The sequence below is a fragment of the Dermacentor andersoni genome, chromosome 1 (genome assembly GCF_023375885.2).
Source record: "Dermacentor andersoni chromosome 1, qqDerAnde1_hic_scaffold, whole genome shotgun sequence".
In the NCBI taxonomy this organism is placed as follows: Eukaryota; Metazoa; Arthropoda; class Arachnida; order Ixodida; family Ixodidae; genus Dermacentor; species Dermacentor andersoni.
The window spans coordinates 159742764-159760801 of record NC_092814.1 but is presented as its reverse complement, the minus strand read 5'-3'; the positions used below and the strand labels follow the sequence as shown (position 1 = coordinate 159760801).

The following is an 18038-nucleotide window of genomic DNA, read 5'->3' as shown; positions in this document are numbered from 1 at the left end:
CACAATACAAAAACACCCTTCCCCCTGCTCTGCAGCACGCCCGGAATGAACCTAGACGCGCCACGCCCCGCCAGCGCCTCCCCAGGCCCGTGCCCCGGAAAAAAAGCCACGAGTGCCGTCTCCGCTGCTTTCTTATCGGGCAGCCGCCTTCCCGGCGTTCCCCGCGCGAGTTCTCACGATACGCGATCGGTGCGCATGCCCAATGCGACGAGTGCCGTTGTGGCGCGCGTTTCAAAGGCTTCCCCCGTGCGCGCTGCAGAGAGGGCCCAAGGGCCCGACACTCCCCCCCGTACAAGACCGGACACCCGCCTGGGTGTCCAACAACGCTATGCAACAACAGCACCATGCATCGTCCTAGTCCAGTACATCATGGCTGTTGCGAAGCAAAATTTCGGGGCAGTTGGCACGCGATGGGCTGGAATGGTGTCTGGCGTCGTTCGGAGCTCCACCTGACTGCTCCAATTGGCATGCGCTCTTTCAGAGACAATGCGCTTTCGCCCAACCGACGCTAGCGCACGTCGGTCGCCTCAGTGAGAGGCCGACGACGTAGGTGAAGTTTCGATGGGCCGCCGTGGCATCCAGGCTGGTCACGCCCGTTGGAGTGGTAGCGTGGCATTCTGCGTAAGGCGAGGATATCCAAGGACAGCATAAAAAAAAAATGGGCACGATTAACAGATAACGGACGTAGGGCACAGCCGCGTAAACTGCTGACGTCGTGGTAACTGCTAACTGCTGTCTGATGGGCGCTCGTAGTACGCTTTGAGGTCGTGCAAGCTTACGGGCCCTATTACTCTGCTGCCGTGTTTTTCCCGCAAGAGGTACACCAAGCTAGAAATACGTTTCGCGATCACGTAAGGGCCATCCCATCTAGGCGCGAGGGAAGCAGCAAACCCTTTTGCAGCATCGCTGAGAGGGTGGGTGCGGCGGAGCACTTCGTCGCCGACCGCGAACTCCAGGGGCCGCCTGCCTTTGTTGTATTGGTTCCCATGTTCCAGGCGGGCAAGGTCCAAGTTTTCCCTGGCCTTCTCAGAGTGTGGGCCAGGCGGCTGGAAAGATTTTGTGTGAAAGTGGAGTAATTGCGAGTTGGTAATTCAGAGCCGTTGGTGAATGCATGCTCAATAGGAAAACGGAGCTCGCGACCGAGAAGAATAGCCGCTGGCGTAAACCCTGTCGACCGGTTTACTGTGGTCCTTGTGGCGAAAGCCATCTCCTGGATACGAACGTCCCAGTCCTTGTGCCGCTCGGTGAAAGCCACCAGCATTGTCTTAAGGTTTCTGTTCACACGCTCCGTGATGTTGGCTTGAGGGTGATAGGGTGTCGTCCTTTTGTGCTGCACGCCAAGAGCTTTGCAAGTGTCAACGAATATCCTGCCTGTGAAATATGTGGCATTGTCCGTGATAAGCTGCGCTGGGAAACCGAAACGGGTGAATGCTTCCAACAGCCTATCCCAGATTATCTTAGAATCCAGCCTGCGTAGCGGGTACAGCTCTACCCATTTGGAGAAATGGTCAGTGACCACTAACAAGTATCGATTCCCTTTAGCTGACCTGGGGTATGGGCCCATAACATCACATGCCACAATTTCCCATCTGTATCGGCTCTCAACTGGTTGCATGAAGCCCGGTGGCTTCCCTCCCCTCGGTTTCACGGTCTGGCAGGTGGGACATGTGCGAACATATCTGAAGACATGCTTTCTCATGTGCGGCCATGTCGCGACGCGACACAACTTCTCGAATGTTTTCTTGCCGTCGCTATGACCGGCGAGGCGGGTGTCATGAAAGTACTCTAGAAAAGGCTTGCGCAGCTTTCTAGGCACAACGACACAGAATGGAGACTCACCGCAATCCGTATCGGCAGCAGGTATATACCGCAAGAGCAGGCCGTCGTCTGCTTGCATGTAGCAGTCATAGTTGCCGCTACCGGCAGGGTTGGCGCCGTCCAGTGCCTTGCGTATCAAGTTGCGCTGGTCGTCGCTTAGCTGGGCGTCGAGTAGCTGCTGGCGGGAGATCAGTGTTCCCCAGGCGTCCACAGGCACTGCCACAGCCAGGACTTCGGGTGCCGGCTCGCCATCCCCGGAGAGTGGTGCTCGGGACAGGGCGTCAGCTACCTTGTTGAAGGTGCCTTTCCTGTATTCTACTCTGTAATTGTACTTTTGAAGAGCGAGGGCCCAACGGGCTAAACGGCCGGCTGGGTTTTGTAGCTTTGACAGCCACGTCAGCGCCTGGTGGTCAGTCTGAATAGTAAACTCAGCCCCATTGAGATACATGTAGAATTTCTTTAGTGCAAATACAATTGCTAGGCACTCTTTTTCTGTTACGGTATAGTTCCGCTCTGCTCCTGTGAGAGTGTGACTTGCAAAAGCCAGAGGGTGAAGCTTCCCTTGGTGCTTCTGAAGCAGGACTGCGCCGATGCCATACTCGCTTGCATTGGTCTGCACGGTGAATGGCAGGTTGAGGTCGGGAAGCCGCAGACGTGCGGTATCGGCGATAGCCGATGAAAGAGCCCAAAATGATCCCTGCTCCACGTCAGTCCAGTACCAGCTGGCACCTTTCCGTAGGAGCTGGTGGAGAGGCCTTGCCAGGTCAGCGCAGTTGGGGATAAAGTGGCGGTAGAAGCCCACCATGCCCAAATACCGCTGCAGGCTCTTGACGTCTGTTGGTGGTGGAAGCTGCAGTATGGCCTGGAGTTTCTCCTCGTCAGGCCGGAATGTGCCTTGCTCGACAATGAAACCTAGGAGGTTGATTCTGGTCGAAACCAGTTGGACCTTCCGGGGGTTAATGGTGATGCCTGCGGCCTGCATTCGTTGTAAAACGGTGGTTAGGTGAAGGAGATGCACCTCCAGGGTTTTCGAGAACACTACCACGTCATCCATGTAAGCCATCGCATAATTGAATTTGGCGTCTTGAAGCACAATATCTATTACACGCTGAAAGGTTGCCGGTGAATTGCACAAACTGAAAGGCAATCGCACAAATTCGAACAGTCCCCGATTGCAAGTGAATGCAGTCTTTGCAATATTGCAGGGAGTGATCGGAATTTGCAGGAAGCCCCTGCTGCAGTCTAAAGTAGTAAAGAACTTTGCGGACCCAAGTGAATACATCACTGAATCGATTGATGGGAAGGGGTACGAGTCACGAACTGTGACAGCGTTCAACCGACGGTAGTCGACACACAATCGCGCCGTGCCATCTTTCTTAGGTGCTAGTACAACAGGGAACGCCCAGGGGCTCTTAGACGGTCTTACTGCACCGGTAGCAATCATTTCGTCCAGCGCACTATCAAGAAGTGCTCGCTTGTGAATGCTCAGGGGCCGCGGATTGAAACGAATTGGGCGGGCGCATCCGGTGTCGATCCTATGAGTCAGCACATTAACGCTGCCAGGAGCTTCCGTGAACTTTTCGGCAAATGGTTTAAGCGCTGTCTCGATTTTGGTCTTCTCTGCCGGAGATCCTGTGAAAGACTTCAGAACCGTGAGAATACCACCACCAGTCTCGGAGACCGCAGAGATATTGGCGGTAAACAGATTTGACTGTGCTTCTCGTGGCTTAGTTATGAACTTGAGTGGATGTGCATGCATGCCGTACTGGTAGGTGCCTTTAGAGAGATCGAGAACGATTCCTGCTTTGGCTATGAAGTTACGGCCCAAAATCACAGGGCAAGAAAGTCCGGGAAGGTGTAGGAAGCGTTGCCGGAATTTTTTATCATTGATGGTAACCGTTAACCGGGCTGCTGACGTAGCGGACGCAACGTGAGCGGATGCCATGCGAAGGGTCGTGTTTACACTTCGTAACTGTAGACGTTTCGTCTCGCAGGCACTTTTGACTCGATCGCCGAAAACGGAAACAGCAGAGCCGGTGTCTAAAATAGCAGATACTTCTATGCCGGCCATTCTAACCGCCACCAATGGTGTTTTCTCAAAGTGGGCGTCAAGAAGACTGAACGTGGACGACAAAGCCCTCACCATTTGTCCGAGATCCTGGGCCTTCGGTCTGGGGGGGTGACACCTTTCCGGTACAGCTACTACCGTTGATGCCGGTGGTGATTCGAGTGTGAGGAGCCGTTTCTCTCCCCCTCTCTGCTGCCGAGGTTGTCTGCGGCTCAGCGCCGTGGCCGCAGGATGGTGAGACGACCAAAACACCCGGCTTTTCGTAGTCTCGGGAACGCCAGCCCCCGCTCGGTGCTTGGCGGCCGCTGCAAGATGCTTCGATGTTGCAAGTGACACCGCGTGATGGTAGGCTGCTGCCGGAGAGGTCGTTCCGGAGCCTGCATGTTGCGAGGGGACATCGGGGCGCGGTAGGTCGTTGGCCGGCGACTGGTAGCTGCTCACCACCGCCGGTCCTCGTCGTTTCCCTGCTGGAGGAAGCCCGGGGGGCTCGGGCACTGGCTCTTGTAGTGGCCTCGTCCTCCGCACTGGAAGCAGACTGGAATGCTCCTGCGTGTATCTTCTGCGCCTGACTGGGCGGCAGCCGCTACAGGCCTGCTGCGGCCCCGAGTGCCTGGCAACGTTGTTGCAGGTTCCCGGACCGGAGGCCGTAAAGGTACCTGGGTGGCAAAGTTGCGGTGAATGAATGGGTCTAGCGCCCTTGGGGGCGGTACCATATTCCCCGGGCTTGCAATTTGAGAACCGTGCCACGCGCAAGATGGCTCGAGGGAGGCTTGAGGCGGGGGTGGAGGCTGGTAAGTGAGCTCTGCCAACATAGCCGCCTGAATATCGGACGCCGGTTTAGCGAGATCGTCAAGCGAAGAGAAGGTACGGCCCCTTAGATAAGCCTGAAAGCGTGGGTGAGATTGCCGGATTGCCCGGGTGACTCTTTCCGTTTCTGGTGCTGAAGGATCTGCGCGCTCGTAAAGCTCCTGAAAGGACCGTATGTATTCTTGGAGGCTTTCCTCCTCCGCCTGACTACGGGCGCGAAGCTCGTCTTTCATGCGGACGACATAGTCTGGGGGGAGGAATTCTGCTCGCAGTAGCTGCTCAAAGTGCGTCCAACTTTGGAATGACTGGCGACGACGCCAGTGGGCGGCGGACCCAGTCAGGGCAACGGGCAAAACGCGCTGAAGAAGATCGTCATCCGTAATGGCTTGCGCGTCGCGGTAATCTTGCATTTCCAGAAGGAAGTCCGCCACCGATTTCTTATCTGTGTGGCCTTCATATGTAGGCACAGCGAGCTGCAAACGGAAACTGGCTGCCTGGTTTGTCTGATGCTCGATCAGCGCGGTCAGCTGGGCAATAATGCTGGACATATCTTGTCCGGGTGCGGCTTGGTCCTCTTTATCAGGCATCGTACTAGTGGTTTGGCGAGTATGATTTTCTATCGCGCCCTTGTTGACTTTACGCGAACGTAGGTGCATTAAAATGCCGGCGGTGCATCTTTGTTGTTGAAAGTGGACAAGAAAAGCGGTCCGACGGAATGGTCAAGCAATGTCAAGCGGTTCTGCGGAGGCAGGATGGCGCGGAATAGCGGAGCGCAAGGACAGCGAGAGGTAGAATAAAACGTTCATTGAGCTTACGCGGGTCAGAGCGGTTGGGTACAGATGCAGGAGCTGTGGGACCCAATGTCGGAGCGAGACAAGTAGGCCTAGGGGGAATTGCCAGCTGCCTCGAGATGGGGGCGGTTCCCTTGTTCCCGTGCTCGTGGTCCCTGCGGTGCAGAAGCGTACTCCAGAAACAGAAAAAAATGAGAAAGAAGAAAACCACGTTGGGCTCCAAATGAAGGCCTCTCGCCTTCGCTCAGGGGGTCCGCAAGCCGCGACGAGCACGACAAAGGACCAATGGCGCGAGGAACAAAAACCGCTTTAATTTACGATATAATGAAACACTCAATTACCGCAGCCTCACGGCCAGTAGCAAAAAAGAACAAGGCAAAGAAGCAAGCAGCAGCACAGCGAGGCAACAAAAGCAGCATACAAGCAGCGAGGCATACAAGCCAAAGCGAGCGACGAAAGAACGGCCGTTACAAACCGTCAACCAACACAATCTTTCGGTCGATAACAGAATGCAAAAAGCACAGAAAGCAAGCAAGCACCGAACCAGGCGCGCAGACACAGTCCCAAAAATGAACAATAAGAGCGCTCTCTCAAGCGGACACAATACAAAAACACCCTTCCCCCTGCTCTGCAGCACGCCCGGAAAGAACCTAGACGCGCCCCGGAAAAAAAGCCACGAGTGCCGTCTCCGCTGCCTTCTTATCGGGCAGCCGCCTTCCCGGCGTTCCCCGCGCGAGTTCTCACGATACGCGATCGGTGCGCATGCCCAATGCGACGAGTGCCATTGTGGCGTGTGTTTCAAAGGCTTCCCCTGTGCGCGCTGCAGAGAGGGCCCAAGGGCCCGACAGATTTTGCACAGAAGGTGCATGGAACTCTGTTACCGAGCTCACGCACTCGGTCACAAGATTGACACCGGATCTACGCATTCTCTCCGACAGAAGCCTTAGCGTGTTTCCGCGTCATAGCGCAAAGTCATTTCAGAGCAAGTCAGCGAGATGCTAACCACCGGCGTTATTCAAGAAACTTAGAGTCCCTGGGCTGTGCCTGTTATCTTGGTTAAGAAAAAGGATGGGTTGTGGAGGTTCTGTGTTGACTATCGACGTCACAACTCCATAACTAAGAAGGACGTCTATCACTTCCTCGTATCGATGATGTTATCGATTGCTTACATTCAGCGTCTTATTTTTCTTTGGTAGACTACGATCTACGTATTGGCAAATTCCTATAGATCCGACTGACAAAGAAAAGGCAGCTTTTGGGGCGCCAGACGGTTTGTTTTAATTTAATGTTATGCCATTCGGTTTGTGTAATGCCCCTGCAACATTTGAAAGATATATGGGCACAGTTTTGCAGGGCCTCAAGTGGGAAATCTGTTTATGTTCCCTGGACGATGTGGTGATCTTTGGCCGAACATTCGAGGAACATAACCATCGCCTTTATCTTGTTCTAACCTGTCTGGAGAAAGTTGCACCGACATTGAACTCCAAGAAATGTCATTTTTGAGAACATGAAACACTGGTTCTGGGGCACCTTGTGGAAAAAATGGCATTAGACCGGTTCCGCAGAAAGTCGCCACTGTTAGCAACTTCAAGAAGCCTCAATCTCTCCGGGACCTATGAAGTTTTTTGGGCCTAAGCTCATATTTTGCTGATAGGGCACAACCACTGACTGACTTGCTGTAAAAAGATGTGCCTTTCCACTGGACACCGAATTGTGACTCTGCATTTACGCAACTAAAGTTCATGCCGATATCGGGGCTGGTGCTGCTCCATTTTGACTCTTCTGCTCCTACAGAAATTCATACTGATGCCAGCGGAATCGGCCTCGGTGCAGTACGTGTCCAACGCCATGAGAATGCTGAACACATGGTTACCTATTCAAGCTGTTCATTGAATAAGGCAGAGCGCAATTACAGTGACAGAACAGGAGTGCCTGGCAGTCATTTTCACCATTCACAAGCTTCACCCATACGTCTACGGCCGTCGTTTCTCAGTCATCACTGACCATCATTCCGTTTGTTGGTTGGTGGGCTCATGTGACTTCTCTGGCCGACTTGCGCGATGGGCCCTGCGCTTACAAGAGTCTGACTTTGTAGAATGCTACAAAAGCAGTAACCGCCATGCAGACGCTGACTGCCTATCACGCCTACCTCTACCTATGACTGAGTGTGATGCTGACACTGTCGATTAGTATATTGACGATATTGACTCCCCGTTCCCTGATCTCGCAACATTCCAGAAAGTACAACATGACGACTGTGGCTTAGATCCTCTGTTCGCTTCTGCGAATGAGCACACCAACCCAAGCTGTTTTGTGGCCCACGACGACATCCTCTACCTGAAAAATTATTCAGGCCAAGGATCCCGCCTGCTTCTCATCGTTCCACGCACTCTACGTTACCACGTTCTTCGCTTCACGCACGATAGCGCAACCTGCGGCCACATGGGCTTTGCCTGAACGTTTCACCGCTTCCAGCAAAGGTTCTACTGGCCCAAAATGTGACACGACAAGGAAAAATATGTCGCTGGTTGCGAACAATTGGCAATGTCACGAGCGTTCCACGACTGCGCCGCCCAGACTTCTTTATCCTCTACCGCCTCTTAACTCTCCCTTCGAAGCTGTTGGTGTCGATCTCCTCGGCCCGTTTTTGCGATCAAACAAAGCCAATCGGTGGGTAGTCGTCTGTGTCGACCATGTGATGCATTGTGTAGAAACTGCGGCAATACCTGCTGCAATGGTCTTACACATATCGCAGCTTATGCTTTGCTTAATAATTCTGCTCCATGGTCCTACACGAGTCATCGTCAGCGACCTGGGGCGTCAGTTCATCGCCAACGTTGTGGAGACGATACTACGTCTGTCTGCCTGCCAGTTCTGCCAGTCCATCCCATATCACCTGCAGACCAGTGGCCTCGTAGAGCGCACGAACAAGACTCTTGCGAACATGCCATCCATTTAGGTCGATTCCAAGCACAAAAACTGGGACGGAGTACTATGTTATATCACTTGCACTTCAAACACCGTGAAGCACAAGACCACAGGGTACCCTCTATTTTATGTTCTGTGTTTGCTCTCCTCGCAGCTCGACACGATTCTTCCTTTTACGCTAGACATGAAAATTTGGGCTGCCGAGCAGAAGAAACCCGTAGCATCGCACGCCTCCAAACTCTGGCATCTCAACAGCGTTCAAAGATTTATTACGATGCCCGCCATCAATCTGTGTCTTGTACTAAAGGTGACCTTGTGTGGTTGTGAACACCGGTCCGCAAACATGGTCTGTGTCGGAAGTACTTGGCCCGCTACTCCGGTCCATTCGTCATTGTTGACCGCCTCAGTGGCATTACGTATGTAATCTCCAGTGTCACAAGCAATGGTTGCCACTCTAGAAAGACACAGCTGACACATGTCGCGCACCTTAAGCCATTCTACAGTCTATCTTCCGAATGACTCGCCCAGCGGGCATTGTCTGCGAATGGGAAAGTGTAACATGCGAGCGTAGTTTGGATGAGGAGAAGAACAAAACTAGTTTGGCTCGCATGCAGCACTGTGAACTGCTTTCGCTGAGCGATAACTTTGCATTCTTCTTCTTGTAAATTAAAGCGATCCATCATCACAATATATAATGTACACAAAAGGTCAAAGGCACGTGCCACAGCAGATGAATATGGCAAGGAAATATTTTTTTGAAAACACCGTAATGTATTTCGTAATACTAATTTGAAGCACTTGATTGAAGACCAATATTTTCAGAGATATAGCCTCTGCGATTACAGTATGTGGCGTTATCTCAAAAATTGTAGCAGCGCATTCTTGTGCTGAGTGTTTCTAAAAGTTTAAGACAGCTGTGATACCCACTGGAAGTGGTCATGCTTTAGCAATATAAATTATTCAATGCTTTTGTTGGCATATTTTGGTATATTTTTCTGTATTGAATTATGAAGGTATAGAACTACTTTGTGAGGCCTTATGGGCTTGATATATCTGGGCTATGCTATAATTATACATTATACAATGTTCTTCCATAGTTATCTGAAGATTGTGTTATCAGCATTCCACTGTAATTCCAATGCACAATTGTAGAATGTGGCATTGTGAAGGTTCAGCAGCGCAGTTGTTGCCATTGGTGTGGGAAGAGGAGACGGGCAAATGTCCATTTTCGTAATGTAATGTGCATGATAGGCTTGTTGGCGTAGCTGTACTCTGTTCCATACATAGCAGTCAATGCTGTGGAGGCTAGAGAGACTTTTTACAATGGCTTCGTTTGCACTTGAATATATTTAGATGTTTTTTTACCGCAACTGTGGCCGACTGTTTATATATAGGCTCAGGATTGAACGAAACAAATTTTAATTTTTAATCCTTAGAAACAAACACACTGTAGTATATGGCTGCTAATATGTTGTTTTACATCATTTTTAATTTTTCTTGTTAGTGCTTTTTATTTGCAACCCGTCGCTGGGAGCGTCATATGTACGCATGCTTGCGCGAACGAACGCTGTTGGCACGAAGCAAAGCATGTACGAAGCATAGACGGAACGCGCAGAGTGACAACTTTCCTTGACCGAACTTGTTGCGTAGCTTCTACAGCGTTGACTGCTATGTACGGAATGGAGTATAGTGTAGTTGCAATGAATTAAAATGTGCTCTATTTTGCCCAAAGGCAAGAAATAACCCTGCACTTCAAAATTAATTTTTATTTCTTGGTAGACTGATAAAACTTGCTGAATTTGTGCATTTCATTATGCTAATATAAGATATACGTTGTTTTCTTGCAGAGTAAATAATGTTTTAGAAATTTTTAAAAGATCAGTTTTTTGCACATTCGAACTGAGCTATTTACTTAAGTATAACATGGTGTAATAAAGATTCACATAAATGATCTGGAAAGAATGAAGAGTGAGAAACAGCAGGAATAGTGTTCTAAGCCAATTTTATGTCGAATGGGAGCATGGCAAAATTTTAAAGAACCCATAGTAACACCCAGACAAATTATTACTTTTTGAAAATTTCTGTAATATGTGTTCATATTATAGGCCTACTGCACTCTCTAATTGTCTGCCTTTCTGACAAAAAGAAAAAATAATTATTGCAATAGAATGAGTAGAACCAGATATCATCACTCCAGAACTGTGACACTATAAAAAATGTGGTTTTGAGAAAATTAGAAAAAAAAATTTCATGACATGTTCATAGTGACAGGCTATGGCCAAATCAATCGAGGATGGCTCAGGGGTCCAATCAAGCAAAAATAAGTATTCTGCACCAACCTGGAGCAAAGGCAGAAAGATATTTAGGCGAATTTCCAGCTCCAAAGGGCAATCTCCCCCCTTAATATTTCGGGCATGTTTTCACAATTTTCATGCTGGTGTGTATCAATTGAAGCATGGATAACAAAGGAATGTGTGCATCCACTCTTTGCTTACAACTGAACTACATGCTTTTACACACTGTCATTGCCACCCTTTTTTTTGCACTCGTATAGCTTGTCTATATGCAGCATCCTTCAGCTCGGTGTGCTGGCCATATGGGGCATGTTAAAAGGTGAGAGTTGGGGTTTGGAATAAATCTCTCTTTTTCTGCCTACAGGGTTGAGTGCTAACAACTTGCCAAACAGTGGCAGTGGCGGTATGCACACAGCCATGGAACGGGAAAAGGGTGAGTAAAACTTGATATATATATACCGCCGTGGTGGCTCATTTGCTATGGCATGGTGCTGCGACAACACTTGTGTACCATGCTTTGGGTGCACATTCAAGAACGCAAGGTGGTCAAAATTAATCCAGAGCCCTCCACTATGCCGTCCCTCATAACTCATTGTACAGTTTTGGGACGTTAAATCTTGCAACTTAATTTAATTTTGGATGTATATTGCAGACCATGTTCACTGGTGTGATTGCTGTGTCAATTGCGCTGGATGCTACATCCTGCTGCATTTTGGCAAAATTCAAATAATTTGTGCCAGGAGGTCGTTGCTGCCTTCAAAAAAAAAAAAAAAAGAAGAGCATATGCAAGTGCTCGAATTCAGTTGTTCAGCCTCTTACAACTGTTGTGCCATTTTGCATGGTAATGAGAGCATATGTGTGTTTATTTTGAAGTTAAGGATGAGGGGATGGTAATATATTGTGCCACAAGATTTCTGGTGGTGATTTGCTACTTACTGAATAGCGGATGATGTTGGTTTTGGCTGATAATTAGTGATTTTAACACCCACAGCTACCACCTTTCTCCCTCTCCCTCTGTGTACACACACACACACGTACGCACACGTGTGTGTGTGTGTGTGTGTGTGTGGATGTTGCACACCACACAAGGACAAACTCCTAGCACTCTTTGGACAAGAATGCATGAATGAGGATGCATGATTTTGCATTGCCGAAACAACACTTCGCTTAACTTCTCACAAAAGTTTCTCATTGCTAAGGTGTGCAGCCACTTCACATAAAATTATACTATCATCTTTATGCTATTTTTAAGCATGATGATAACAGAAACTAAAATTTCTTTTGCAAATTGATGCATTATATGATGTGTGTCGATGACCTAGCTGGTACATGACTTGGAAAAACGAACAGCACTAAAGATGGGGCCAAGCAAGACAGCACACTATCATGTGTTTTCATGTTTGCAGGCCAGACTTTTTGCAGCCCCAGTGACAGTGGAGATAACCGTTGTTTTCCAGCTAGATCTTCTAGTGAGTCGTATGGCCATGGCTACGTATGGAAGAGGGCGGGTGCTATTTTGCAAGTTGCCTATCAATCACTCGTGCTTTCGGCATAGGGAGCTTGCTATATTATTGTAGATTTTAAAATGCGTGAACGAAACATTGAGCTAAAACCTCGATAGTATCATATGATGCAAGTTTCACTCACTTTCGGTGACCTGCTGTCTGACTTGTTTGAAGCGATGTTTGGAAGTAACTTGCAATCATGGAATTGTAGTCGTCACACGACACATATTATTATTTGATCACACTCGGGAATTAATGAGGCAGGTCCAAAGCAGGCTGCTTCCTGTTTAGAAGCCTCTCTGAAAATTACGCCATCTGTTGTTAGCAGTAAATAAGGGCCAGTAGCTCCGAGACTTGACCCTGGACTTGACTCTATCAGGGGGCTCCATCTGGGTGGTCTCTGAGATTCGAATCTTGGGCCTTCTCATACATAGCAGAACCAAAAATGGACCTACGTTGCACAAGTTACGCAGAGTTGGGGAACAGGTAGGATGTATGATCTGCCGAGTCTCGAACAAATGCGGGGCGTTACGTGGTAGGGACGTGCTTCGGCTCGCCCATGCATTTGTAACTAGCAGGATTCTTTACTCAGTTCCGTATTTAATTATGGCTAAACATGAGGAGAACAGGGCTGATGCAATCCTCAGGAAAGTAACCAAACACGCCTTAGGCCTACCCATCAGCACTTCCAATCAGAAATTCTCTACCTTGGGGGTCCTTAACTCTATTCAGGAGCTCAGGGAGGCCCACCTGACAAATCAATTCACACGGCTTATGCAAACTGCCCCGAGGTGTCACCTGCTGGACCGCCTGTACATTCAACATGATTGCGAACCTGAACACACACAGCTCATCCCAGAGCTTTGGCGCACCAAATACTGGGTGCCCCCACTCCCTTGTAATATGACGAAGGAAACACATGCAGGAAGAAGACGGGTGCGTGCCAAAGCGCAAGAAAGCCAGCTTGGCTTTCATACTGTGGTTTGCTATGTTGATGTAGCTGGACCATCGCCCAGGGGATATTACACGGCAGCGGTTGTACATCAGGGAACTCAGGTGGATGGACTCTCATTTAGAGCCGTGAATCCAAACCAAGCAAAGGAGGTCGCTATCACCTTAGCGACTGCTGACCCAAAATCTAAATGCATACTCGCAGACTGAAGGGCCTGTGAAAGCTACTTGGTAGGGGAAATCTCTCCACTAGCCAACAAAATTCTGAGACTCTGCATCAGGGACTGAGATCCCGCGTCAAAACGAATAATCTGGACTCCAGGCCATTAGGGCCTCCGAGGTAATGAAGCTGCACATGCAGCGGCCCGTGCACTCATTCTCTGGGAACCTCCCTGTTGCCCTAAACAGCCTGAATGTCCTACCCCTCTACTACGGTTCAGCGCAATCCGAGACTACTACTGCGAGCAATGCCGGGTGTATCCCCCTTCGATGAAAGGCCTATCCAAAACAGAAGAACGCACCTCCAGACTAATACGTTGCTCTACTCAGCTATAGCTAAACATTTAGATCCAAAAATCAATGGGCAATGCCAGCACTGTGGTGATTTGGCAGATATATATCACATGATCTGGGCCTGCCAATAGAATCCGAAGCTATCCCCTATTCCCCATCCCACTCGAGAGGACTGGGAGGCAACCCTGCTCCGCACTAGAGGAACAATATGCTCTGGTCCATTGGGCTCAAGTGGGGGCTTCGACCAATGACGTCACGGACTAAGAACGACACCTAGTTTAGTGGAGCCCACGAGCTTCCCCTTCTCTGTTGAATAAAAGTTTTCACCGCCACCACCACAGAAAGCAGCACGTGTTGCGACGGGTTAGGTGAGCCTCAGCTAGGCGACTGGCCACGGCCGTCTGGTTAGCGATTGGGCAGTGACAAGCCGCTCTCCCTATGACCATAGTTATCCACCAACTTTGTTCTTGATGCCTTTCTTGTGTGTCCCTCGTATCCATCACCCCACTCCCCTTCTTAAAATTCTTCTCGGTTAGTCACTGTCGTACTCTTCAACATTCACCGGTTGTTGAATGGCGCAGCGGCCCCTAACATTCCTATATTTATGTTTCTGCGTGGACTTCGAGGCCATTCACCTACCTGCCCTCCCACCTGTTTGTTGTGGTGTTTTCTTAGCTTCCTTGGCCCATCACCGCCATCCTTGATATATTTTGCCATGCGCAAATCAGCATTCTGTAGGTCTTCCTTTCTTGTCCCGTTTCTTGTTCTGTTTTCATTCTTAACAGTGTGTACAAACTAGCCTAACAGCAAGCTCTTTTCAAGTTTATTAACATAATGAAAGAGACAAGGGAAAAAAAAGGGGTGGGGGGTGTTTATTATGCATTTCCTAGACAAGCAAGTCACAGTATTTTTTGAATGCTTTTCTTCTGTGCAGCGTGGTCGAGGATTTGGTCAAGTACCAGAAATGAGAAGCTCTTTGACATACGAAAGCCTGGTGGGGAGCAACAATGCCTCCACGCTTTATGCCGATGCTCGTCCCATCTTTATCTGTGTGTGGAATTCTTAGCGCTGATCCCCCCTCAACAATTACAGTTAACACGATCCGGAATGAGGTAGAGGTGCACCATGAGTGGGTCCGCATTGCTCTGTGCATGGGAAAGAGGATCGTCTCCATGACAACACCCCCCCATCGGCCCTCCACTAGCCTTCGCCATGCATTCACATTAAAGCTTTCAGAAAGGTGTCCTGGAAAAATGACATTAGACGTGAAGCAAAAAAAGAATTGCCCTGCAAAACATCAATACGTTTCGCTGTTATGTTGTTCCCCTATGTGACAAAATTATCTAGCTAATTGCATAGCATACAGAACAGTGTAAGGTAATTTGTACTTTGCCTTACACGATTGAGTTCGAATGAATTACAGTTTTTTGAAAATGGTGCATTTGATTTAGAACACAAGCCTTGCTTGTGTCACAGTGTGCAATGTGTTCATGAAATGCCTAACATGTATGCAGCTAAAGTGAGGCTAGCTTCAGTGGTCACAAGATGGCAGCTGTAGGCTATACAGGCAGCATAAAATTTTTGGGACTCCTTAGGGGCCGCAAAAACGTCTTAAAGAATGAATGTGTGCCTTTTACTGCCCCTAAGGGCTCAAATCACCACAGGCACGTCCAAAATAGCTCTGAAGGCCTGCCAGTATACTTATTAGGTGTATCGTTGCTTGTACTGCGATAGGTGACGGCGGGTGCACGCGTGTGTAATTAAGGCATACATACAATGTCCCAGGAAATTTTCCCTTCCCTCTCTTGGTATGCTTCACTGCAATACTTTTTGTATGCTTCACCGCATAACATTTCTCTTTGAGGCGAAGCTGACTTTCGGAAACCGGCATTATGCAATGCATCGTGATTTCTGAGCTTTTAAGCCATCAGCGAGGATTACAGAGCTGGAGTTGGCGGCACTGCTAATAGCAGTGAATTGCTTAAATGAAGGTGATGGTGGCTACAGCTACCAGCGGATCCGCATGCCAGAGCGCCGATTGGAGGCGGCGAGATAATCAACATGGCGGCGGCGATGGTAGCTTTGATTAATGTCGTTTTGGACCCGCGGTCGTGGCAAAAAGTCTGGAAAATGAGACAGTCAAGATTTCTTGCGTCCAAAATTTCTGACATTCTTGTACACTGACTCCGTGGGGTATGCGGCAGTGCCATGAAGGCGTCCAAATTATCGGGCATGTCTGAAAGATCGAGCGTCTGGAAAATACTCATTGACTAGTACTTTAAAAATTGCTGCATCATGATGCCAGAATTTAGTGTCAGATTTTGCCTAAAGCTAAATTGAAGAAAAACGACGTAGACATGACAAGGTGTAATTTCACTTATGAAGGCCTTAGTTATTGTTGACAATTTTTGAAATTATGGTTTTGAAGAAGCGTAGAGTGAGCCTTTGCTCTGTCTCTTCGCTTTTTCTATGTAAGGAGAGAGGTGCTTCGGAAAAGGGGACCACAATTCAGGCTGTCACCGCAAATTGACATGTTTCGGAGATATTTTCGTCATATAAAATGCGATGAAAATATCTCTCTTTCAGCATACTACATAGCAACTTTTTTATATCACATGTTCATGACTTCTAATCAGCGCACCTAACATGTTTGTTGCACCGTTTGATAAGCGAGACAATTAAATTGATGTAATAATGCTTTATATATTTCTTTGCCTTGTCCTATTAAATGTAATTGTCTTGAGTATGCATCTTTTATGTGTGTTTGCAAAGATAAGGTTCTTTATGTATGGCTACTGTATTGACCAGGCATGTGCTCTGCCATTCGAGTGTTCATGCAATTCTTCTTTTGAGGGCAGATGATCTTTTTCACAGCACATAGGTGGGTAGATTTCTGCAGAAGCACAAATTCACAAAAGGCCGATTTAAAAAAAATTATGCAGGTCCAACGCTCATCTTGGAATTGATATGAATTGGTGCTTTCGTGAAGCAGTTAATCAGATGCTATAAATTTGCACATTTGATTCCAGTGTCTTTGGCGTAAAGGTAACTGGTGCATGCGCATGTGGCTATCGCACACCCGTGCTATGCAATGTGATACTCTCTGCAATAATTTAAATGAGCTACTTGGCATTGGCACAATAGCAGTGTATGTGTGATTGTGGCCTGATGGTTAGAGCATGGGGCTGCTGTAGATTGAACCACAGCCTAGGGAGTTGAAATTTTATTCCACCATCGGACACCCAATTCAGTTTTCTTCTTTTTTTTAAAGTATGAACTTATAGCGGGTTGACAATTATGTGCAGGCGGCCGCAGTTGAAGAAGGTAACCATTGGCAAGGCGTGAGCTAGGGAGAGAACATTCCAGGCATACCGGGCCTGAAGGACGGTATGCTGCTCGGCTGGCCAGCAGCCGCTGTTAATTGCCACTGCATGCAGTTAAGTAGACAGTCCGCATCAATTGTCCATCTACAATTGGTGACCTGCGGATGTGATATCTCTTCCTGACAATGCAGCAATGGCAGGCTGGCCATCCATGCGGTTCAACTCACAGCTTCCCCGTTTTAGCTTGAGAATATCGTTGGCTGGTCTGTCAGGCTCGATGTTGCCGTGGCTCAGAATCCCATCATCATACAACTCTTTAAATATGAGGTTCTGGAGTATGTCCTCCCGCTGGACATAGCTATGGACCTGCTCTTCCCAATGCTGAGTGAAGTGCCATATGATGACATAAAGACCGACATGCTGATGTACTTTGGTGTGCCAAACTCCCAACGCAGCCCTCCTAGATCAGGCTATTTCGTCGAAGTACCCACTCTCTCCTATTGGATCATGTGCTGCCAGACATCTCATGTCTGACTGTGCCGTCGATGCACCACGAGTCATCAGTCAGCATGGCGATTCGGGCTTATTGTGACTCCCTGTATGAGTGCCGTCAATCCTGTATGACGATGCGCACTATAAGTGAGAATGCAGGCAGTAGCTGGAGTGAATCGCCACCATCTGAGGGGTCACACACAACCAGCAAGGCGGTCACCGTGATGGCAATGTCTCAAAACAGTATGCCTTGTCTCCCAGAGGCGGCACCGCCCACATATGCCACGCCGACCAAACAGGCAGACAACCTGCATGCTGCTTCGCACCCCCACTTTCCTGCGCTCCTGCGCAGGCCACTCAAACCGGTTTGACGACCACATGTGCATCGTCACCTCCTCCTGCGGGGTCGCGTACGCCTCCTGTAGTCCCCACCTTGCTTCCTCATGAGCCCTCTGTGCATGAGTTCAACAACCAGGTGAGCAACTAAACCACACGTGTGCTGGCCCCTGCAGCACCAATGCCACAACACATGTGCCACCCTCGCCCAG

At 48.9% G+C, this 18038-nt stretch overlaps 2 protein-coding genes across 4 annotated transcripts in view; one reads left to right on the top strand and one right to left on the bottom strand.

Moving 5' to 3' along the window:
• Positions 1 to 18038, top strand: part of LOC126546990 (tigger transposable element-derived protein 3-like) — a 60495-nt gene that overhangs the window by 23524 nt on the left and 18933 nt on the right. For all 3 annotated transcript variants that reach the window (XM_050194757.3, XM_055062669.2, XM_050194761.3), the window contains one exon: positions 11071 to 11139. In XM_050194757.3, the coding sequence (XP_050050714.1) occupies positions 11071 to 11139 (69 nt within the window). The remainder of the gene's footprint in view (positions 1 to 11070; positions 11140 to 18038) is intronic.
• On the bottom strand, positions 4324 to 5280 carry LOC140215457 (uncharacterized). The gene has a single exon (XM_072286002.1). It carries the CDS (start codon positions 5278 to 5280, stop codon positions 4324 to 4326), a length of 957 nt encoding a protein of 318 aa, XP_072142103.1.